Below are 24,663 nucleotides of genomic sequence, written 5' to 3' on the forward strand. Positions count from 1 at the left end.
TTCCAGCACATAAAATTTTTTTTTTTTTTGTGTTTACACTCACTCTTTCAAATAGATGCAAGTAAAACACAGCAGAAAATAAATAAAATCAAAGACTAGCGGTCCTGTTGCTCTATTTTCACCTGTACAGCAGGAGTTGGGTAGGCGGAGGTTTACCCTGGTGCAGGTGTGCCGCAGCGGTCAGTGGAAGGATACGGCAGTTTCTCTGTGAGTTTCCCATTACGTCGTTGCGCACTCGGAGCTTGCTTGGAAGTTTAGGGGTTTTTTTCGCTGTAAAAAGATGTTTTCTTCCCACGCACAATGCTAATGGACACTAATGTTTTTGTCACTTTTTATGGAATCAAACTCAAAGTAAGGTCAGTACTTCCACGCTTTAAACGCTGCACGCTCATACTCTCTCCCGCACTCGATATATGATCCACTGTTGATCTGCACACAGCTGTTGTCACAACCGTAGCACTCGCTTACGTCACTGTCATGAGACATTCTCGCAAAAAAATCACGGTTTTAGTAACGCAGTAACGCAGCGTTCCTACGGGAAAGTAACGGTAATCTAATTACCGTTTTTGCAATAGTAATCCCTTACTTTACTAGTTACTTGAAAAAAGTAATCGGATTACAGTAACGCGTTACAAGTAACGCGTTACTGCCCATCTCTGGTGGTACCCCTGTTGTGAAATAGCGGTTCTAAAACTACCTTCACATCAAAGGGATGAGGAAGCATCGCAACATTTTTTTAGTTTCACCTTCACCTAAACATAAATCTTTTATGTTCTGGGAAGTCCTGGGTGTAAACAGTTTTTTAAAGGAATAGTTTCATTTGGTGGGAAATCCTTACTTTATTGCTTTGTTTTATTTTTGATCGAACACCAAAAGGTTATCATGTGGATCTGGTGCTGTGCACAATTTTATTTATTTATTAACCTTTATTTAACCAGGAAGATCCCATTGAGATTGAAAACCTCTTTTTCGAGGGAGACCTGGCCAAGATAGGCAGCAGCAGATGTCTCACAGTTACAGAAATTACTCAAACACAGGCAGCAACAACACACATGCAACAATAAGTGAAAGAATACGAATAAAATAAAAAATAAAATTCAATAAAATTCAAATAAAAATAAAAAAGTCAGTTAAAATGACAATCAATCTAATTGAAACAGTTACATGTTATGGACTTGGCCTCAAGGATTCGTAGTTTAGATTTAAAAGCACTTAATGAAATGAATTCAGTCATTTTCCATTCCTTCTGCAGTTTGTTCCAGGCCAAGGGTGCTAAATGGACAAAAGCTCTTTTACCAAGTTCAGTTCGGGCAAATGGAACAGAAAGCAATAAGTAACCATGCAGACGAAGAGAATACCGACCAGCATGTTTCATTACAAGCAGGGAACATATATAAGAAGGCAGCAACCCAAGTATTGCCTTAAATATAAAACTGTATAAATGAGAGTTCCTCCGACTTACCAAAGCAGGCCATCCTACCTGAGAGTATAACTCACAGTGGTGAGTCTGAAATTTACAGTTAGTGATGAACCTCAGAGAAGCATGATACACAGAATCAACCATTCGAAGACATTGAGCAGAAGCATTCATATATACAGTGGGGCAAAAAAGTATTTAGTCAGCCACCGATTGTGCAAGTTCCCCCACTTAAAATGATGACAGAGGTCAGTAATTTGCACCAGAGGTACACTTCAACTGTGAGAGACAGAATGTGAAAGAAAAATCCATGAATTCACATGGTAGGATTTGTAAAGAATTTATTCGTAAATCAGGGTGGAAAATAAGTATTTGGTCACCTCAAACAAGGAAAATCTCTGGCTCTCACAGACCTGTAACGTCTTCTGTAAGAAGCTTTTCTGTCCCCCACTCGTTACCTGTATGAATGGCACCTGTTTGAACTCATCATCTGTATAAAAGACACCTGTCCACAGCCTCAAACAGTCAGACTCCAAACTCCGCCATGGCCAAGGCCAAAGAGCTTTCGAAGGACACCAGGAAAAGTATTGTAGACCTGCACCAGACTGGGAAGAGTGAATCTACAATAGGCAAGCAGCTTGGTGTGAAAAAATCAACTGTGGGAGCAATCATCAGAAAATGGAAGACATACAAGACCACTGATAATCTCCCTCGATCTGGGGCTCCACGCAAGATCTCATCCCGTGGGGTCAAAATGATCATGAGAACGGTGAGCAAAGATCCCAGAACCACACGGGGGGACCTGGTGAATGACCTGCAGAGAGCTGGGACCAAAGTAACAAAGGTCACCATCAGTAACACACTACAACGGCAGGGAATCAAATCCCGCAGTGCCAGACGTGTTCCGCTGCTGAAGCCAGTGCATGTCCAGGCCCGTCTGAAGTTTGCCAGAGAGCACATGGATGATACAGCAGAGGATTGGGAGAATGTCATGTGGTCAGATGAAACCAAAGTAGAACTTTTTGGTATAAACTCAACTCGTAGTGTTTGGAGGAAGAAGAATACTGAGTTGCATCCCAAGAACACCATACCTACTGTGAAGCATGGGGGTGGAAACATCATGCTATGGGGCTGTTTTTCTGCCAAGGGGACAGGACGACTGATCCGTGTTAAGGACAGAATGAATGGGGCCATGTATCGTGAGATTTTGAGCCAAAACCTCCTTCCATCAGTGAGAACTTTGAAGATGAAACGAGGCTGGGTCTTCCAACATGACAATGATCCAAAACACACCGCCCGGGCAACAAAGGAGTGGCTCCGTAAGAAGCATTTGAAAGTCCTGGAGTGGCCTAGCCAGTCTCCAGACCTCAACCCCATAGAAAATCTGTGGCGGGAGTTGAAAGTCCCTGTTGCTCGGCGACAGCCCCAAAACATCACTGCTCTCGAGATGATCTGCATGGAGGAATGGGCCAAAATACCAGCTACTGTGTGTGCAAACCTGGTAAAGACCTATAGTAAACGTTTGACCTCTGTTATTGCCAACAAAGGTTATGTTACAAAGTATTGAGTTGTATTTTTGTTATTGACCAAATACTTATTTTCCACCCTGATTTACGAATAAATTCTTTACAAATCCTACCATGTGGATTCATGGATTTTTTTTTCACATTCTGTCTCTCACAGTTGAAGTGTACCTCTGGTGCAAATTACTGACCTCTGTCATCATTTTAAGTGGGGGAACTTGCACAATCGGTGGCTGACTAAATACTTTTTTGCCCCACTGTAGAATATCACCATAATCCAGCACAGGCAAGAATGTTGCAGCAACAAGCCGCTTCTTTGTATTAAAAGAGAAACACAACTTATTTTGAAAATAAAATCTCAGTTTTAACTTCAGGTTTTTCACAAGATTCTCTACATGTGGTTTGAAGGTAAGCGAATCATCAATTAAGATTCCCAGATATTTATAGGTGTGAACCAACTCTATTTTATTACCTTCAAGAGTGGTTACTGATGGGATTGTTTGGGCTCGTCTCCTTGATTTAGAAAACAACATGAGCTTTGTTTTGTCTACGTTGAGAAAAAGTTTAAGCTGAAGTAATGAATGCTGGACAGCAGAAAAGGCTTTCTGCAAGGAGTCAATGGCTTGGACAAGAGTTGAACCACAGCTGTAAATAACTGTATCATCAGCATAGAAGTGCAAGTTTGCATCTGGCACATGTAGACTAAGATTGTTTACGTAAATGATAAATAGAAGGGGACCTAATACTGTGGCACTCCGTTGTGCACTGTAACAAAGTCAGAACATAGACCGTCAGATTTAATGCACTGAGTCCTGTTACTGAGGTAGTTTGAGAACCATGCCACTGCTCTCCCAGAGAGTCCTGACTGGAAGAGTCTAAGTTTTAAAATACAGTAATCAACAGTGTCAAACAATGAAAAGTTGCAGATCAACAACTGTTTATGGTAATTTGTAGGCAGCAGAAATTTGATACAGACTTTCAGAATCGATTGTAGCAGGTTTTGTAACCTAACCCTAATACTGACTTTTCATGCAGTCATCATCAGGTCTGAGCTTTAATTTATTAAGGTTTATAAGCACATACACTACACTGAGAAAAGTACTGTTCTGCCTACAGTGCCATGAAAAAGGTTTATTTACCTTTAATAAATGAAATAATTTATTCGATATTAATGCCATTCACTCCTACATAGTTTACTGAAGCATGTCTTACCATCTTGGCTACCCCTCTGGAGTATTTATTTGTACATGCTGACAACTCACAAATCTGATTTGTAAAACAAAAAGCTCAGCACGGTAAACTAGCCCTGAGATGAGGCTTTAAACCTTTTTTCTTAGCTGCTTCATGTTTGGCTGCACATCCATCACTGATAAAAGCAGCTGAAATGAGCTTCCTTAAAGGGGAGGCTAGCCTTAGCCTTAGTGATAGGATGATGGCCTTGGTCATTTAGAAGGTACTTGGAGTAGAGCCACAACTCCTCCACATCGAAAGGAGTCAGTGTTCTGGATATGCCTCACCGACAGGAGGCAGAACAAGGATGCCTTGAGGACATTATGTCACTTTACTGGTTACTAGGAATTAATTGGTATCCCCCAGAAGAGCTGGATCAGGTGGCTACGGGGAGGGAGGTGTGGCTGTCTCAGGTAACCTGAACCCAGATGGATGGACAGATGGATGAAAAATTTTCCTCATTAAGTTATATTTTAGTTTATGGATACAGATGGTCAAGAGTCATGATAAGAATGCCTGTTTACATATTTATTATGATAACCATTGATTTGGATGATAACGAGTAGATATTTGTGAAATCTTGTAAACCCCAGCTGAGAAGCATCAGGAAACAACATAAATATGATATATATTAGCCCGTTTGTTTGTTTATTAGGTCTTTGCTGGTATGGCCAGCACCAGATTCCAAAATGTCTTTCTTCTGTTGCAATCTGTGTTTTTATTTTGCATTAAAATGTAGACAGTGTAACCAAATGCACCAAAGTGGTGTAGAATGTGGTATAGAATATGGTAGGTGTATACGGTATACCCTTATTTATACACATTCTGTGTATATTTATACTTAGTGAAATAGATGTGCGATTATGAATATGTTGGCATACTTATATTGCGCAGGCACAGCCTCACAGAGTCATCCAGATGCTTCTTGAAAGATTTTAATTGCATGAAAAGAGAAAGTATTACATATAGATGTTGTGTACTCGAGTTTATATATCTTTTATGAGCAATATATCACCTTCAGGGCCTTTCGGGCATCAGTACAAACTCCAACTTGTCTCTCATTATCTCATCCCTTCTTTCTCTCCTCTCTCCTTAGATGGCAGGCAGCAGGTCATGGCATGCACGCTTCTCAGTGCTGACCTACCTCCAGATCATGGTTTTCTACAATTTGTTTACTCTGCTCAGTGTGCCCGCTGAGGTTCTCCGCATTCGAAAACTGGTGATGCAGCTGCTGCTAGATGAGCAGCTTGAGGTAACGTATTCACAAGCGCTGGTTTAACACAGCCCCTGGGATCTCTGTCAGGAGATAATAAAGGGCTGCTTTTCTAACCTAAACCTTAATCCATCTTTTCCATTCACAGTTATTGCTTAAAAATAACAGTCTGTCTCAGTGCTCACTGTAGTTACAGGGATGTTGATTGAGTACTGTGGCTGCCTGAAATCTCTTTGTCTGTGGCAGCTTGGACGATCTAAAAATAACATTCAAGCTAAACCCAAAATAATTGTTTATTTGTCTTGACTTTAAATCCTCTAAATTACTTACTAATGTTTATTTATTGAATCGAATAAAAAAAAGCTTTACAACTGGTTCTCGGAGAACAGAAGTCTCTTGAAATATTGAGTAATGTCAGCTTTTGAGCAATCAATGTCCCACTTGTCTTGCTTTTAAACCCTTTAAACTGTCTACGTTTATTGATCTGGATGTACAGCACAGGTGAAAATCAATAACCCCTGCACTCCAATTGAATTGTCTAAATTACCAACACAGGTCCTTCTCTTAATATTTTGTTAACTGTGTGAGTGTAGAGTTGATTAATGCTTTGTCCTCGTATCACTGTCTGTTACAGTGCCTCAACCATCACTCAGAGCTTATTCATAATTTATGCAAAGTGATGCAGGAAGGCAGTGATGTTCTGCAACTGAATTTTACATCAGCTCAGCTCAGCATCTATCCCTCCTCCTCCTCCTCCCCTTCCTTTGCTTATATCTGTCCCGTGTACCTTGCTGTTCACCGATCTCCTTGGGCTCGCCTCCCTTAATAAATTGCACATGCATTCCTTGCCTCTAAAAATGCCTCGTGTTCTCCACAGCACTCTTTATTTGTCAGTTCTGATCTTCAAGGACCTGTTTTTTCCTCCCTCTTTCTCTCCTTCCTGTCCCGCCTTTCTCCTTCTCATTGTAGGTGAGGGACATGGCATGCACCACCCTCAGTGGTTTACTGCAGTGCCAGTTCTTCCCTCTGGACTCCAGTCTGCAGACACAGCTCCAGACGCTGAGTCAGACTTCCCTCCCCAAGGCCCGAGGGGAGCTGGCCTCTACAGGTACACACACACACATTTCCGTGCACGTCACAATTGCACAGTGAGGCAATCACAATAATACTTGCCCTATTACCCTTTCTTATCCCAGGGGAAATGTGAACCTTGAGATTCGAAGAGCTATTTCAACTCTCCCTTTGTGTGTGTGTGTGTGTGTGTGTGTGTGTGTGTGTGTGTGTGTGTGTGTGTGTGTGTGTGTGTGTGTGTGTGTGTGTGTGTAGATTTAGTGCGGCGCCATGCTGGAGTGCTCGGCCTCAGTGCGTGCATCCTGTCGAGCCCCTATGATGTCCCAGACTGGATGCCTCAGATATTGATGGACCTGAGCAGCCATCTCAATGACCCACAGCCTATAGAGGTGCGCGCACGCATTAGCCCCACCACACACACTCATATATAAACATCTAGCTCAAAACAGTGTGAGCTGAAAGAATACAATTTCATTGTCCAATTGAGGAGAAAATTGTGTCTTTGGTCTTACTTCAGGCATGAAGAATACATACAATGTAATCCGTAGAGCAGAGTTTGAATAATACATTATAGTGGTGTGGAGCCAATGATGACGATGGTTTAGTGCCTCTCCCATAGGAAAGTGAAAAAGATGAGAAAGAAAATCCAATAAAATACAGTTAAAATATTGTATTTGTAAAAATATTGATTAACATGTCTGTTACCGGAAAGGTTAGTCGGAAAAAAATAGAATCTGGTAGAAATATTATATTTTGCCCATTATAGTAAAGGACACATATGTTGGTTACTGTAAATCATAGGCTGTATTTAAAAGGTGGAGATATCCATAATGATGATATCCGTATCCATGAGCTCCTGGTGTTCATATTTTCACGTGTCAAAGTAGGATCGTGGCCCCACATTTGGGGTTATTTGGAGTCAGAGATGTCAGTGTTTGGCAAGTCAACGGAGTGCTAACTTATCAGTCTATACTAGCAAACTTGGCTACCAACTTTCCGCACAGTGTCATCCTCACAGTCATGCTGCCAATTAGCACGATTGCTGCAGAATCACTAAACTACTGTGAACCACATCCATATACATAGGTAATCACAGATACAAGTAAAATACACGTAAAAAAAAAAAAAAGTCAGGAAGGTGTTCTTATCATCTCATCATCATCAGATTAATTACTGACTTTCCTTCTTTGGCCAAATAACTTTATACTTCATTCTTATCTAACTAGAAACAACAGTTTCTAACAGTGTGCAATGAATAAATTATTTTTCCAAATTAGTTTTTAATTATTGTAAACAGTTTAGATCGTTGCTGCAAATATTTTCAGCTGCTAATCTGCATTTTACATTATGTGTCTCTAGATAGAGGATTTACCAGCCAAAACAGGAACTTTTGAATTTGCAGTTCATGTACTTAAACTTAAGTGTAGGCTTCATTGTAATAGATAGTGGCTGTAATCAAGGGTGGGTATGAGCGTTCACTGTTCAAAACAAATGAAGCAAGAAAAACAGTTGCTATCAACATTCGTTTTATTGCAGGACTTTACTACAGACTATAATGGAATTGTTCCACTACCGAGAAACAGCACATCACTTTGGGCTCATGTATATTAGTTTACATAAAAGTTTGGCCTTGAATCATGCATTACATCTTGTTTATCTAGAAGCCAAATATCTTTACATTCACACTTGAGAAATAACAATCCTATTTTCCCTGCTGTGGTTGCCAGATTAAAAATTATTCTGTTACCTTTTTATTATACATACCAGTGTATGGAAAAAGACAAACGCGGACAAACTCTCAGGCCTCTGGTACAGAGCAGTTAACAGTTATATAGACTGCATATACCACATAGAGCTATATACTGCATATTTTTTAATAAAAAATACTTGTTTGCATTGAAAAGGGGAAGATTATTAACTACTCATAAAGTAACTGTTTGTTAATACACTTGGATGTATGCTCTGTTGCATGTGTTGTGTGAAGGCACCATTTCTATATGATCCCAGGCATGTTTTTCTGCATTGTGTTCTATAAAAATCTAGGATGCTTTCACACTTGGTCCCTTTCAGCCCTCTTAACAACTCAGAGCTATTAGTCAGCATTTTTTGCGCATATGTAAACACTTCAACTGAACTCAGATGAAGGCATGAGAACACCAGGTATTTCTCTTTCTCCCACATGCACACAGCAGTGGAGGAAACATTGGCTCCCTTTAAGTCATTTTAGTCATACCAAACCTGTAAAAGCACTCTGCTGAAAATGCTGTTAAATTAAATATGATACAAACGCCTAACTAGTGGACTGCAGCTAATGATTATTATTCATGATGGATTGATCTGCGTCATTTTTCTACTTTAGTCAATTTTTTTGTTTTATAGAAATTCTGAAAATAATAAGTACCATCAGACTGCCCTCGTTGGTCTTTTTTTAATTATGAAGACTGAGCTGTGTCCTTTTAAAAAGACTAATAAGTGATCGTGTCCCTAATTTCATGATACCTTCATTGGTCAACAAAAAGCAGATACCAGTTTATCTGTGATTGGTCGATATCAGCCAGCTGATGTATCACCAGGGCTTTAGCAATGAGGCAGATAATTGTATTTTTTCATGAATGGGATGTTGAGCTTTGTTAGCGTGTAGAGGACCAAATGTGCAGTGATGAATCATGCTCTAAAAATGATACTTAAGATGTATGTTTATTTTTATTCTCGGATGCTAAAAAAGTAGCTTTGCATAATTCATAGTTCAGATCATTACTTATTTACCAAATATTTACCATATATGTGGCCTTGTTGCCGCATCTCAGTTCATATTCTGTGTAAAACAAACTCTTTTAGGTCCCTTCCTCCCTCCTTTAAGCCATTTTTGTTCTGATTGGCTGCCCTTCACATGAAAACAGCAGTTTGAACAGGTCTCATGTGTTCACAGCCAAAGCGCCAGCCACTAGAGCTCTGTAGGATATCATACAGAGCTAAGATTGGAAAAAAATATTGCATCATAGAGATTTCAGTCTTCATACAGGTTTAATATGAGCATCCACCATGTTTTCGATGAAAGACAGCAGGAAAAAACCCAATAAAGTAAATACAGTAAAGCTGATAAACTCACTTGTGTTTTGTGGTGTTGTTTCTAAATGTGCACACTGCATTCACCTAGATTATGTTTATGTATGATGATTTTGATTTTCTTACCCAAAGATGACGGTGAAGAAGACCTTGTCAGAATTTCGGCGTACTCACCACGACAACTGGCAGGAGCATCGACAGTGCTTCACTGACGATCAGCTGCTCGTGCTCACAGACCTGCTGGTGTCACCCTGTTATTACGCCTAGACAGAAATTTCCTGCCTTCCCAGGTCTTCGTAAGCCATGTAGGACCACTACCAGAGAAATTAATTACACAACGGCTGGGAACTCCAGTCTTGTGCAGCCTGTAAAATAATATCTGATAATGCTAGCAGGGCGCTCTCCCGCTGGAACCTCACTTGCCACCGTTGGCCTTCACTAAACCCAGCAAGTAAGCAATCCTGGGCAAAATGGTTTCAAATTTTTAACTAGCATGGTATTTTTAGTCAAAGGTGGCCACTTTAGAGGGAAAGGTTTGGTTTATATTGAGAAAGTCTTTTTATTGCTAATCATCATTGTTCCGGTATGTACTTTTAAAAGAGTTCTAACTTGTGCACGTTATTAAATACAAGGAAGACATTCCTTCATGATAATGTTCATGTGTGAAATTATAAATATATATAAATGTATGCAATATAGGCAGCACGGTGGCACAGTGGTTAGCACTGTTGCCGCACAGCAAGAAGGTCCTGAGTTCAATTCCACCATCAGGCCGGGGTCTTTCTGTGTGGAGTTTGCATGTTCTCCCCGTGTTTGCGTGGGTTCTCTCCGGGTACTCCAGCTTCCTCCCACCGTCCAAAGACTTGCAGCTTGTGGGGATAGGTTAATTGGATAATCCAAATTGCCACTAGGTGTGAATGTGAGTGTGAATGGTTGTCTGTCCTTGTGTGTTAGCCCTGCGACAGACTGGCGACCTGTCCAGGGTGTACCCTGCCTCTTGCCCTATGACAGCTGGGATAGGCTCCAGCGTCCCCCGCGACCCTGAAAAGGATAAGCGAATGGATGGATGTATGCAATATATTCAGAAAATATTTGTGAAATTGTAATCTAAAAATTATCGTTGTTGTATTTCTACAGCTATATTGTATCCAACACTTATAAAGCTATCTTAAAGCACTCATGATATATAATACCTCATATTGACATTAATTATATCATTTATATAAATAAAAAGAAGAAATAAAAATTGTATATATCATATTAGATCATAAAAATCTGTGACCTGCAGTAACAATGGTGTCATATTTCTATAGGCCACATTTTGTCATGTTCTGCATTAGTTCTGCACTGAGAATTTACCGTGTCCTGTGAAATAAATGCATTATTTGTAAAGTGTGGTGCTTCTTTTTGAGTGTTGCATGTTTGCAGGGTTGGCTGACTGTATAAAGCACCAGCTGTTTATCTCTGTACAGCCATGTCACATAGCAGTACACTTCATTCTGTGCAGAGCTCAAACATAAAAGCTTCTTCTTGCGAGGATAGTTTTGTGCCACTGCGCCCTGTTACTAGAGCCTGTGCACATTAGCACCAGCGTAGCTAGACCCCTTTTACTGCTGCAGCCTAGTAAAATCTCAGGTCTGAGTTTTAACAAGTTCCTGTATGTCGCACAGGAGTCATTTAGATTTAGATTAAGACATGAAAAGAGCAAGGTTTTTGTTTTTTTGTTTTTTTGAATGCACAATGTCAAAAAGCTTTTAGTGCTAAAACTTGAAATATATTCTACAGTTGAATGCTCGAAAAACTTAAGTGTCTAAACTTTGTGTTTTGACTTATTTTCATAGATTATATATTAATAATTATCCATCTGTTTTCTTAACCCCTCATCTATGTCAGGGTTGTGAGGGACTAGAGCCTATTCTAGCTTTAAATTGGGTGAGAAGGAGGGTAAACAGTGGACAGATCACCAGTCCATCAGGATATATTTACTCACTGGCTACTTCATTAGGTTCGCTTGTTCAATAGCTTATTAACATAAATATCTAATCAGCCAGTCACATGGCAGCAACTGAGTTTAGCATGCAGACATGGTCAAGAAGGACTGCTGAATTTCAAACTGAGAACCAGCATGGGGGGAAAATGGTTATTTTAGTGACTCTGAACATAGTTGTATGTCTTAGTATTTCAGAAACTGCTGATCTACTGGGAATCCCTACACAGCCATCTGTAGGGTTTACAGAGACAGGTACAAAAACAAAATATCCAGTGAGCAGCAGATCTCTCAGTGAAAATGCTTTGTTGATGCTAGAGGTCAGAGGAGACAGCTTTGAGCTGGTAGGAAGACATAGTAACTCAAATAACAACTCAGTACAACCACAGTAAGGAGGAGAGCATCTCTGAACACACAACACGTCGGACCTTGAAGTCCATAGGTTACAGGACCAGAAGACCACACCAGGTGCCACTCCTGTCATCTAAGAAGAGGAAATTGAGGCCACAATTTGCATGGGCTCTCCAAAATTGGACAGCAGAAGTTTGGAAATATTGCCTGATCTGATGAGTCTTTTTCTGCTTTTTTGGATAGTAGGGTCTAATGTAAACTACATGAAAGCTTGGATCTATTCTGCCTTATATCAGGGGTTCAGGTGGTGGTGCAATGGTTTGAGGGATATTTTCATGGCACACTTTGGGCCCCTTAGTGCCAACTGAGCATTGTTTGAAACCTGCAGCCTACCTCAGTATTGCTTCTGATGATACTCATTTTTTTATGTCCACAGTACGCTAAAGACTGTAACATTATGACTGTAAAGTAAGCAAAGGTAGGTTGATGTAGCAGAAGAAATAGCCACTTGTGTCCCACTGAGTGTGTGTGTTAAAGATGGAATCACAGTTCGAGCTGTCACTCTTTTATTCTGCTTGTTGATGTTTTTCTGATGCAGTCGTGTTGAATTTGATGTGTTTACTGTGCTGAGACAGAGGCAGGCAGAATGAGAAGCAGCCGATGCCGGCTCCCCTGTGCTAGAACTACTAATCTTGACACAGAGTAAGTAAAGGTTAGACTAAACAATGTGTGTTTGCTTAAAGTGATTTTCATGACAACTACTTCATCATAGCAGGAAGAGAGATAGGCTGTATTTAGAAAAGCTGCATTACCAGATTGGACAATTTTTTTAGCTGTATTTATTACAGCGTTTCAACCGATTTGTCAAGTTTTAGATTTATTTTATTAAAGTTACTAAAAAAAAAACAAGGAAAAATAACTGGGGCGTCATTATATTTTAATTGCAATAAGGTTTTATTTTTTAATAAACGGTTCAGTAGAATACTTCAGGAACACATTAGACTAACCATAGCAAGACAGAAAAGAAAAGCCTACACTGACAATGAAAGGCTGTCATTTGTCACAGCAGTGCATTGAGCTGAACACTAACATTAACATGCTCACGGTGACAGTACTAACGGTGCTGATGTTTCTAAAGTTCTAAAGTGAAATGTTTACAGTGTTTACCATGCTAACAAAGGTTAATTAGCACTTAATTTGCAGCTGCATCTGTCATTGTTTTTGTGTCTGATTATGAAACCAACTTAGAGCTAGAGTGTGCAAAAAACATGTGCCAACCCTAATTTCTTTACATTTTACTTCCAAGGAGCCAGATTTTCTTCAAATTCTTTAAAGTGAGCTTGAGCAGTAGTTCTCTAAAAGCCTTGTTCTTTGGACATGGGCTGCTCTTTCACTCACTTTAAGTCCAGTCCTTGTACCTGACCATTTTTAGAGGAATAAAAGAGCACCAGCAAGGTGATTTCCAAAGCGCTATTAGCTGAAAACTTGGCATAGCTTGTCATGAATGTGCAGTGTGTCCTATCATTTGAGGGAAACTGGACAACTTGAGGAGAAAAGACAAAATATCTACAGCAGATAAACAGTATCTGAAAGTCATGTCTTAAGATATAGGAAAAAAATCTGATATATTCTCATATCCATCATGCGGTAATAGCTTCATTTTAATGATCTCACACTGCTAGACTGGCCTCTAGCAGTGTGAGATCAGCTTGACACAGAATAAAACAAAAGGCAGCCAACATCCAGAGAAGAGCTTTAAATGTCCTTCAACAAGCTCAGAGAACTATTCCTGAAGAATGCTTAAAGAAATGACGAGCTTGCCTAAGAGTTCAGTCATGTTGAATATTGACTTTCAAGCTTTATAGAATTATACTCTGCTTTTACATCCCATAGTATATTTCCATATTTCAATAAATCGCTGTACCCATTTCCCCATTTTCTTAACAAAATATAAAGAAATGAGGGTTGGCTCAAGACTTTTAGCTCTATATTTAATAAACGTTAAACCAGACATGAAGCAGCTCAGGTTTGAGTGTTAAATGTTTAATAACTAATATGCAATAACATTAGCAATTCTTTCTCATCTTGGCTAGTCAACGCCAGATATTAAATACCTATATTTAAACCATATATATTGAAACTGTTCTGTAGGGATTTATATTGAAACTTAACTTGCGATCTGTACATTTTTGGTAATTTATGTTTTCTATACCAGTTTATGTGTTATTACTTTGAAGCAGCTTTCAGTGGATATTTATTTGCACTGAAATCCTGAACAAAATAACATTATTTAGTCAACTAATGAGGTCAACATGTCCCATCCTACATGTAACAAACATCTTTATTGGACAAGTTTACCTTAAACCCTGAGATCATGTGACGAACCCAGCCCAATATAGACATTTTTTAAAAATCAACTGCTGTTACTGAATTTTTCTGTCCGTTTTCTAGCCTCTCTCTTACTAAAGTTTCAAGAGAAAACAGATGTGTGTCTGAGTCCTCAGGCAGAAAAGTCCTCACGGCGTCAGCCAGCTGAAACAGGTACTCTGTATTTTTCCCGCTTGGACCGGTAGAGTTGATGATCTGAATGGCGATCTCCTCCAGGGGTGCGGGGCCGAGGTAGTTGGGATTGTCCTTGGAGCCGATGTAGATCAGCGTCTGGCTTGGCGAGCAAGTGAGTGATGGACGGGGGTGAAAGGTCACCGTGACGACCTGATAACCACCTTTTTCTCGGTAGTCGAGGTAGCGCTTCACTTCTTCCTCCCGGCCAGTCGGCAGTTTGTAGGCAACACCCCAAACACACCCCTGAGGAAAGCAAAATGGCTTAGAGGTCCATAACCTGATGACATTTTCTTAGGTACACCTGTTCAACTGCTTCTTCACACAAATCTAATTGGTGGCAGCATCTCAGTGCATTTAAGAATGTAGACATGGTAGACAAGAATACCTACTGAATTTCAAACTTACTGGTCTGAGTATTTCAGAAACTGCTGATCTACTGGGATTTTCTCACACAACGACCTCTAGGGTTTATAGACAATAGTTCAAAACAGAGAAAATATGTCAGTGTGGACCAAAATGTTAGAGGAATGTTTCCAGAGCCCTTTTGAATGTATGCCTTGAAGAATTAAGGCAGTGCAAAAAGGGTTCCAACCACTACCAATGCCCATGTCCTTAATAAAGTGTCCGGTAAATGTATTAGTATTTACATTTGATAAATGATGATATATAATCACCTTGTCTAAAGTCACAATAAAAGTCAAAATAAAAATAACTGACATAACCAATGTTATGTTCAAAAACACTAACCATACTCACACCCAGAAAATTATTATAATCAATTACTCTCTTGCTTCTACGCTGTGAGTATTTCTTATTGTATTTTATGTTTGCAAACATCCAAGGACTTTACCTTGGACTTCAAGAAACTATAATTGATAGTTTTCAGCATTTATTTCAAACTTATCACACTTATCAGTCAATTCTAAAAACGGATTCCTGCCATGCTTTACTACATCACAACTCATACTACAGTACTGTGCAAAATCCTCAAGCCACTCCTCATTTTTAGACATTTTGCTTTTAAGAAGTCAGACTTTCAAGTTCTTTTTTAAAGACATCTTGAGCAACAGTTCTTCAGGCTTTCTGAAGTCTTTCAAACTTTTTCCTTCTAGACATTGGCTGCTTTTTCACTCATTTTCATTCCAGTCGTTGATCATTTTCAGAGATTGTTGTTTTATTTTATTTGTTTGGTTGTCGCACCGAAACTGGATTGTTCAAATTGCCTTTAGTAAGTACAGACATGGTCAGGAGAGAGGTACAACATTGAGTATCTGTTGGCATCTGTGAAACACAGCTTAGTTGTGGTTTGGGGCTGCATTTCAGCCAGTGGTACTGGGTATCTTATCAAAATTATGTAATAATAAGCATTGAAAAGTACAGTCAGACTTTGATCCAACATAAAAACACTATCTGGGAAGCATTTGGCAACAGACTGCCACTGGAACACTATTAGACATGGATTGGCCTCCCCAGAGCCTAGACCTCAAGATTATTAAAGCAGAGTGGGATCACCTTGACAGAGAACAGAACAAAAGGCAGCCAACATCCAAAAAAAAGACTTCTGAAACATCTTTAGACATCTGGAGAACTATTCCAGAAGTCTCTTTCCCATTTTCCTAGCAACATAAAAAAAATGAGGGGTCACTCAAGACTTTTGTACAGTACTGTCTATAAGAGGTTTATAGACAGTCTTCTTTCCTGCGCCGTTTTCACTCCTGTCTGCCTTGTAAAAGCACGAAACTCTGCAAAACTGTTTATAATTAAAGTATAGCACTTTCTATGTATGTAAGTGAACACAAAAAGTTCTCTCTGAAGTGGAATCCAATTTGTGCAGCTTTGTACACTGATCGCCTTCACACTCCAACTCTTGTCTTAATTATAGCCAATAAAACAAGAATACATAACAAGGTAGGTGGATTATGACCTTCAGGTAGTAATAATCTCTCATTACTGTGTAAATAACATGTAATTTTGTTTGCTTCCTGCAATGCAAACATCAAAGTGATGACAATAAAGGCATACGTCTTGTACCTATTATGTAATGAAGTTACCAGTCAATGAAGGAAAGAACAAACAAATGGGGGCTATTTTGAGTATGTAGTCCGTATTTATGGAAAAACATCAAGAATATGACCAATATAATTTCTTCTTTTCTATTATCGTTTCTTTCGTTTCCATTCATTTTTGATAATGAATGGTTCTGCTCATCTGTCAAGCTATTAATTGAATTTGTGGTTGGAATCACAAATTATTTCTTTCTGACATCATAAAGACTTTTTAATACTGACTGATTAATAAAGGAATACGTCATGGGCACACTACAAAGAAATTGTTATTGCACCCTGATGTTAAGAAAGGGGGTATAACTCACCTCAGGATTCTCCACGAGTGTCACAACCCGGCCAGGCTGCAAAGAACACACAAACACACATAATAAATGGCTTTGTCATTAAATTGCAAGTTGGTTAGCACACATATTGCAGGAAATGGGATCTTTCTGAAAGGTTACAGGCACGGTGGGGGAAATAATTATTTGATCCCCTGTTGAATTTGTAATGTTGCTCACTTACAGAGAAATTGGTTAAATTTTCATTAATTGGTTTTTATGGTAGTTTCATTTTAATGGAGAGAGACAGAATATCAACCAAAAGTCCAGGAAAAAAGCATATTACATAAACACTATAAATTGATTTGCATGTCACTGAGTTAAATAAGTATTTGATCTCCTATAATCTAGCCAGAATTCTGTGTTCATGTGGTACACAGATTACAATCAATCGATTACAGATGCGCTTGATTTCAAGTTATATTTGTAAAGCATGCTTGTCCATAAAATCGGGTTTTTCCATCCCAACCTCTCTACCTCCATAGGCAAGACCTAAGAGCTGGATAAGAATGTAAACCTCCACAAAGCTGTAATGGACTGCAAGTCAATCAACAGTAGGTTTGGTGAGAAGGTGACAACTTTTGGTGACATTATTTGGAAATGAAGGAAATAAAAAGATTATCAATCACCCTATAGAAAATCTGTGGGGGGAACTGAAGTTTCAAGTTGCCAAGTACTAAGGCATGTTTTGCTTGGCGATGAAATACTTCTTTCAATCAATGACATGCAAATGAATTTATAGCTTTTACTTCTGAATTTCTGGTTGATATTCTGCATCTCACCGTAAACAGTTCGAGACTGTTTATTCCGTTGTGTGTGATCAAAATTACAAATTCAGCAGAAAAACAAACAATTATTTCCTCCACTGTATAATATCACCTGTACACTTTATAATGCAGTGGTTGCCAGACTGTGAGGTGGACACGTATTGATTGGCAGCGCTTGGCAGACCAGGAGAAAAAGAGTGGATAAAATTAGAATTACATTAGAAAATGAATACGTTTTCTAAAGCTGGGCAAACAAAGAAAAGTTGTGGTTTTAATCCGATATAAGATTACAGGAGTCTATAAATCGCCATATTAGGGGGAATATTGCTAACATGGATTTAAATATTAAAGGGCAACATCTAGCCCATTTATAAGGAATAAAGGTTAGGACATAAAGGCGTTAACTTTGTAATAATATAAGCCGAAGTGAAGTGTCTTCAGTAATGTCTGCCGTGCACTAAAACACACTGTAGCAACATTGCATCAGGTAGTACTTTTTTCATTCTGGCCGCTATGAATCAGTTCCCAAAGCCAGCAAGGTATACTCACCTTACCCGGTACACCTCGATGGTCGGTACTGCCTTGCCAAAACCGGCGACTGAAGCCTTTTATGTACCCAATTCTCTTTTCCTCGTAAGGAAAATCTACTTTCCATATCAGTGAGCCGTAACCGAACACCCACATGATGAGAGGTTAGGCTAACAGAAAAGGACGGGTGAGCTGGACGAAATAGTCACCTGTAATCGCGACGCCTACGACTTATAACAAGAGCTACAGCATTATAAAAGCTGACGTGTTCACCTGTATGAGTAAAGGTGATATCTAAAAACAGGAAAACGTGCTTGAAGCACCGGTTCCGTGTTCAGCGGACAAACTGTCAAGTAATACGGATTACGTAAGTTCCTTCACTTCCACTAAATACCTTTCAGTTTAAATGACAATTCTGGAGAATCTGCACATTTTTGGCCAAGAAAGCTAAATTATGACTTTTCGGTTGTTGAATCAAATGATACCCATTCTTTTCGCACCGTGTTGTGCTTACAGCATATGCCGTATCACTTTCTTGCAAATGCTTTCGGGCCACCTGCTTTTAATTTGAAGGTGAAGCCACAATTCCGGATGTTTGTAGCTATTTCTGTGCTGGTTTTAGTTAGGCCAAACGGTACAGATAAGCAAGAAACGCTGTCATCGTGATGTATGTCTAAATAGCAAGAGATTATAATTTTGTAATAAGTAGTTTGAATATGTCCATGACTTCCTTGTTACCGTTCAGTACAGTGGGATAAATTTAGTTTAGGTTCACATCAATTTATTTCAACAAACTTTATTTTTTTAACTAAAAAATAAAACAAACAAGACAGAAATATTATTAGATTAGTCTACTATTGTATGATATTAATCGTGGACGTTAACGATTAATGGATGTGTTAATGTGACCTTTTCTTGTCAAAAAAAAGTCACAATTAACTCTTAATAACATACAAAACTTTTGTTTCCTTCTTTATTTTTATTTTTTTAAATCTCGTCTTTTCTCGAATGTTGGGTTCACCTATTACCCGATGTACCCTAAACCCCTACAAGATTATTTTATTTTAGGCTATGGCTCTCATGATTTCTTTTCAGCTCATTTCTTCTTTTGTGTGGCCTTTTTTCAAACATGAGCTGGGACAGATAACACAGGGCTTTCATCCTGACACCAGGGGGTGCTGAGTTTCTATTTCCCACAGTGTGTCATGGCACGCTTCTTTCATGTATGCCGTGAGAGCACTGATTCAGAACCAAATTAAGTGGACAGCAGCAATATGGTCTCTAATGTCATGCTCATTCCCCTGCCTCTGAGAACAGCTAGTCAGCAAATCTTTTATCTGAGACTCCAGTTTGGAGATGCAGCTCAATAGCTGAAATCCCCAGCTGTGGTAGCTGAGGAAATATCCACCATTTAGATACCCTTATTCAAGAAACCAAAGCCAAACTTGGGGTAGCTGAGCTGATCGCTGAGTGACAGAAGATCAGAAGTCAGCTCTAAACTGGAAAAAAAAAATGGAAACAGTAACTGTGTTGGTCATAAAACCTGTTGCCATCTACTCAAAAACATATTCTTTTTGCTTTTTAGCCCCCCGCATGTTATCTTTTACTTTTATAATTAAAGTATGTTGTTTTGTAAATGCACCATGTGAATTGAGGTATTTACACTCATCTGCGATTTAAGCACTCCTTGGAAGTATTGAATGGACTCCTCTTTGACTTCAAAAATGCCTCTAATTCTTTGTGGCACAGATTCAGCAAGGTGCTGGAAATATCTCTCAGTGAGTCCATAATGACATGATAGCTTCACACAGCTGCTGCAGATTTGTTAGCTCATATCCCTGACATGGTCAAGAAATCAGTTTGAGATGACTGGACTGGATTGTCACATGGTGTGTTATCAAGATGGAAGCGGCTATCGGACGATGGGTACATTGTGATTATAAAGAGATGGGTATAGTTAGCTACAATACTTAGGCAGGCTGTGGGGTTTAAACAATGCTTGATTGGTACTAAGGGGTCCAAATTTTGTCAAGAAAATATCCTCCACACCGTTACACCACCGGATTGATCTATGCTTTCATGTTACTTACAGAAAGTTCAGACCCTACTATCCAAATGTTGCAGAGAAATGGAGATTCATCACAACAGCAAACATATATTTGGGGCGATTGTGGCTCAAGAGTTGGCAGTTCGCCTTGTAATCGGAAGGTTGCCGGTTCGAGCCCCGGCTTGGACAGTCTTATGTCCTTGGGCAAGACACTTCACCCGTTTCCTACTGGTGGTGGTCAGAGGGCCCGGTGGCGCCAGTGTCCGACAGCCTCGCCTCTGTCAGTGTGCCCCAGGGTGGCTGTGGCTACAATGTAGCTTGCCATCACCAGTGTGTGAATGGGTGGATGACTGGTTGCAAAAAGTGCTTTGGGGTCCTTAGGGACTAGTAAAGCGCTATACAAATACAGGCCATTTACCATATTTTCAGTGTTCTTTTATCCAGTTTTGGTGAGCACCCATGTGGTTTTCTGCTGTTGATGTAGTCCACTTGCTTCGAGGTTCAGAGGTGCTCTTCTGCTTTCCTCAGTTAAAACAAGTGGCTATTTAAGATATTTAAGATATTTAAGATTCTTCTTAGTTCTTAGTTCAAAGTAGTCTAGCTAATCTCCTCTAATATTTGACATCAACAAGGCGACTGTGAATCAATGCCACAAATAACTTGCAAACTGTATCTCTATGCTGTATCTATCTTTGACACTTTTATTAGTGTGGCGAGGTGTGGTTTGTGGCACAGCAGCAGGGGAGGGGTGGAGCAGTGGGTTCGGGGTTTGGTGTCAGCGGAAGACCAACACAGCTGATTTCCATCGTATAATCACGCCTTCCCTATTAGAGTTAGATGCCAGGACCTGACGGGAGAGCTGCGTGTGCTGCACTGGAGATAGACAGCTGTAAAGATGCCCAACCGAAGTCACTGGAAAAATTATAAATAAACATTCAATTACCTGCAAAGCTACGTGCCGTAGAAAATATTTACTTGTGTTAGTTCTCGTTGTTTGTTACCTTTGTATTCCAGTGACAAACAACATAGACATTTAGGCAAGTCTAAACAGTTTGTTCTGCATCGTGTTTGTGTTCTAAGAAAAGAAGCTAATTCTTTTTTCATAATGAAGAACATGTTTTATTTACTCGACTAAAGAAAACACATGCATTTCCTCTCTAGGTGAATTTGTTGTGTCCTGTTTGGTAGATGGTAAACAAAGATGTTGTAGCGAATGTGAAGATAACGCATGAGAAATGACTGGAAATAGCGTTTAGTGTAAACGTTCTGTTCCTCTATCTAATCAGTACCAATCTGAAACCCATTTTCCCCTTTAACACATTCTAGTACAGAGCATAAACATTACATATCTTATAAATTAAATCTACAGTAATCCACCCTTTATTCCAGATTTAATCAAAAGACTCATTATGTCAACAAGATAATCAAAGCAAATATGTCATCATTGCAGAACAATCATTCTGTGCTGGTATGTAGGTGGCTATGCATGCACAGCTTCACTCTGTGTTATTTCTTCTCCCAGTTTCTCCATACACGTTACATCAATTTGATTCTCTTAGGCTTTCTTCTTCTCTGACAAGCATTTCCTCTCAGTCTCCTTCTCCCCGTGCTCCTCCTCTCTTTGTGTTCCCTCTCCAAATGCAGAGCTGCTCCTAAACCTTCCTGTTCTCCTCCTGCAGAGTATTCTGTTTATTCAACAGGGAGGTGGCCAAGATAGTTCTTTGCTCGATCATTTCCCTCTGAATTTTGTTCATTTTTGCAAGCCCACTTTCACGTTGGAAGACTGCATTTGAATCAGAATTGTGTTATTTGATCGGTTTTTTGCTCTCAAAATTGTGCTCGCTCGCAAAAATTCAACCTGCCTGGGTCAGTTTCCTTGACATGATGAACCCTACTGAAAAACATGTAGCAAACACACCAAGGGGTAAATCAGATAATGCCACATCAGGTTGAATCTATGTGGATGGATCAGACTGTATCATGCTTGACAACTGACAGAGAGCACTGGTTTCCTTTAACCTCATAACCACCAGTTTTTCCCTGACCTCACATTTGATGTTGTAGTCGTGTAAAAGAGGTTCAATACACTGTGAATCCTAATTTACTGATGTTATCCTTTCCTTGGAAATATCAGAACAAAGAGCTTTTCTTTGCTGTAGGTTATGAACTGATGATGTAGTTTGACATTTAATTCGAAGGACTTGTTGACTAGAAAGCTTGCGTTAGAAATCATAAAAGCATGGCAGTTGAAATTTTGGGGCATTTGTATTCATTTCTCATGGTGAATTGGGGACTGAAATTTAGAATATTGTATATGAGGCTCTGTTTTACTTACTTTTAAAAAAATCTGTGACTTGTGAGTGTCTCAGCTTTAGGGGGGCACATCACCAAATTACAGGAGTGCTCCTTTAAGACGAGTTACGCTCCCCATGGTCTATTTACTCGTACTGTCTTTCCAGCTCTGAGTGGGTTTTCTTGTTCAGACGAAAAATCCAGGAAAATGTGTCTGTTGCCATCTTAGTCCTTTGTATTTTGTGCCAAGGCCTCTTTCTATTTAAGAGGCCTCTTTCACTGCTGTTCTTTGTTAAATGGAGCTCTCAGCATTCAGGACTTCTTTTGATTTTGTGTGTTCTAGCAAAGAGATTTTAATACTGTGTGAGAGATTCTGGCCAGCTTTATTAATTTGCACTCAAGAGTTTTTATTTTTTTTACAATAAATATACCATCCAGTTACCAACAGTTTTTTTTCTAACTAGGGAGAGAGAATTACTTACATAAACAATGTTGTAAGAGAGAGATGAAGATTTCTGAACTGGAATTTAAGAGCAAATTCCAAAACAGCACGTTGTGGTAGGACTGTATCTTCCATGGGATACAAAGCTCTTTAAACTTTACTTCAGGGCAAAGTTTTTATGTGGCATTCGCTCACATTTGTCTGTTTTTTCTATAGGTGCTCTGAAATGAAATAAATCCTTCAAAACTACTGCCCAAATAAGTGCCGAGAAGCGTTTTTAAGATGCCTGACAACTGTCTAGTCTTTCTTCTAGAAAAAAAAATATTTTTAATCATTCTTTGGTGTCAAATTGAAGAAATCCAACATGTGAATTTCATTGGTCATTTGTTCTTATCATTTTCTTAAATGTAGAGGTAATGTGATTTTACTACCCACTTTATTAGATACACTAGTTCAGCTCCTGACTCTCGTGACAGTAACACCATGCATTTAGGTATGTAGACATGATCAAGACGACCTCCTGAAGTTCAAACCGAGTATTAGAATTGGGAAGAAAGGTTATTTGAGTGACTTTGAATGGGGCATAGTTGATGGTCTGATCTACTGGGATTTCCCCACACAACCATCTCTAAGGTTCACAAAGAATAGTCCGAAAAAGAGAAAATATGTTGTTCTCTGGATGAAAGCGAGAATGGCACGACTACTTCAACCTTATAGAAAGGCAAAAGTAATTCAAACAATTGTTATAACTTTGGGCTTTGCACTTTGGACCTCTTAGTAGAAACTCCTGCTGACCATCTTAATCTCTTTGTGACCACACTGAACCCATCTTCCAATGGCTACTTCCAGAAGGATAATGCGCCATGTCACAAAGATCAAGTCATCTCACACTAGCTAGCGGGTAAATCTGGTTTAAAAAAAAAAGGCTTATTTTCTCTGAGGAGATCAATGTTTCTGTGAATGGGCCCTGACAAAGAAAAGGAATAAAATGAAAGCAAAGAGAAACTGTACTACAAAAATGTTCTACTGCCTTCATTGGCTGTCAGATAGAAGGCAAATCAAGTAAGTTATATCCTTACTGTGTTTACAAGCTTCTTTCAAGGAAAGCCAAAATTTACATCTTTCATGCTAGTCAAATATCATTCCCAGATCTAAAAAGAGTCTTTCTGTTAGCTCTTAACAATATTTGGATGGTGGGGTGGGTGCAGTTTTCTCTGTGGTGGGGTTGGGTGGACTGTCCCGGGCTCTGTGGGGCCGGGAGGCGCTGCTGCACTGGGCCCCGGTCTGGATGGGCCTGGGCCCCCTTTCCCTGGCGGGTCGCGGAGTATGGGGGTGCCTACTGGGGTCAGCGGGGGAGCTGGCCCCAGGGAGGGGTCACTTGCCCCTCCCTTCCTTCCCTCCCCATCTCCAGCTGCCTCCCCCTTCCCGCTCCACCGCAACCACCCACACATGCAGGACCTTGGAGTAGGGGTATGTCACCAGGGTGCAGAGGAGGCTACCCCCCCCCCCCCCCCCTGTCCCCTTCTGGCTGCCTCTGCCTCAATTTTATCCCACAACTTAGACATTCACATTACTCACACTCTCATTACACATACATATAGGATCTTGGGGGTGGGCACGATACACGGAATCCAAATTACCATCAGGCTGTGTTCTGGGGGCCTCTGGATGTCTGGAGTTTTGATCTCCTCCATACCTGCTTCATGCCCTGGAGGACGGGGCTGTGGCCCCCCCACACCCTCTAGCAGATCATTACATGAAGGAACCTTTTAAAAAAACAA

The 24,663-nt window shown here is 39.8% G+C and overlaps 2 protein-coding genes across 2 annotated transcripts in view; one reads left to right on the forward strand and one right to left on the reverse strand.

The window, feature by feature from the left end:
• LOC146626886 (proteasome activator complex subunit 4B-like) overlaps positions 1-9,787 on the forward strand; it is a 48,882-nt gene extending 39,095 nt beyond the window's left edge. The window contains exons 44-47 of the mRNA XM_085360890.1: positions 5,267-5,422; positions 6,353-6,491; positions 6,710-6,843; positions 9,653-9,787. Coding sequence (XP_085217016.1) covers positions 5,267-5,422; positions 6,353-6,491; positions 6,710-6,843; positions 9,653-9,787 — 564 coding nt within the window. The remainder of the gene's footprint in view (positions 1-5,266; positions 5,423-6,352; positions 6,492-6,709; positions 6,844-9,652) is intronic.
• Positions 9,788-14,134: 4,347 nt separating this feature from the next.
• chac2 (ChaC, cation transport regulator homolog 2 (E. coli)) lies at positions 14,135-18,435 on the reverse strand. Its single transcript, XM_085360892.1, has 3 exons — positions 18,123-18,435; positions 16,792-16,827; positions 14,135-14,663 (listed from the first exon to the last, which is right to left on the reverse strand). Exons 1-3 carry the CDS (start codon positions 18,255-18,257, stop codon positions 14,265-14,267), a joined length of 570 nt encoding a protein of 189 aa, XP_085217018.1. The 5' UTR covers positions 18,258-18,435; the 3' UTR covers positions 14,135-14,264.
• Positions 18,436-24,663: the final 6,228 nt, after the last annotated feature.

Source organism: Diplotaxodon limnothrissa, linkage group LG8 (assembly GCF_057381915.1).
Source record: "Diplotaxodon limnothrissa isolate DT_005_m linkage group LG8, D_limnothrissa_male_GT1.1, whole genome shotgun sequence".
Lineage (NCBI taxonomy): Eukaryota > Metazoa > Chordata > Actinopteri > Cichliformes > Cichlidae > Diplotaxodon > Diplotaxodon limnothrissa.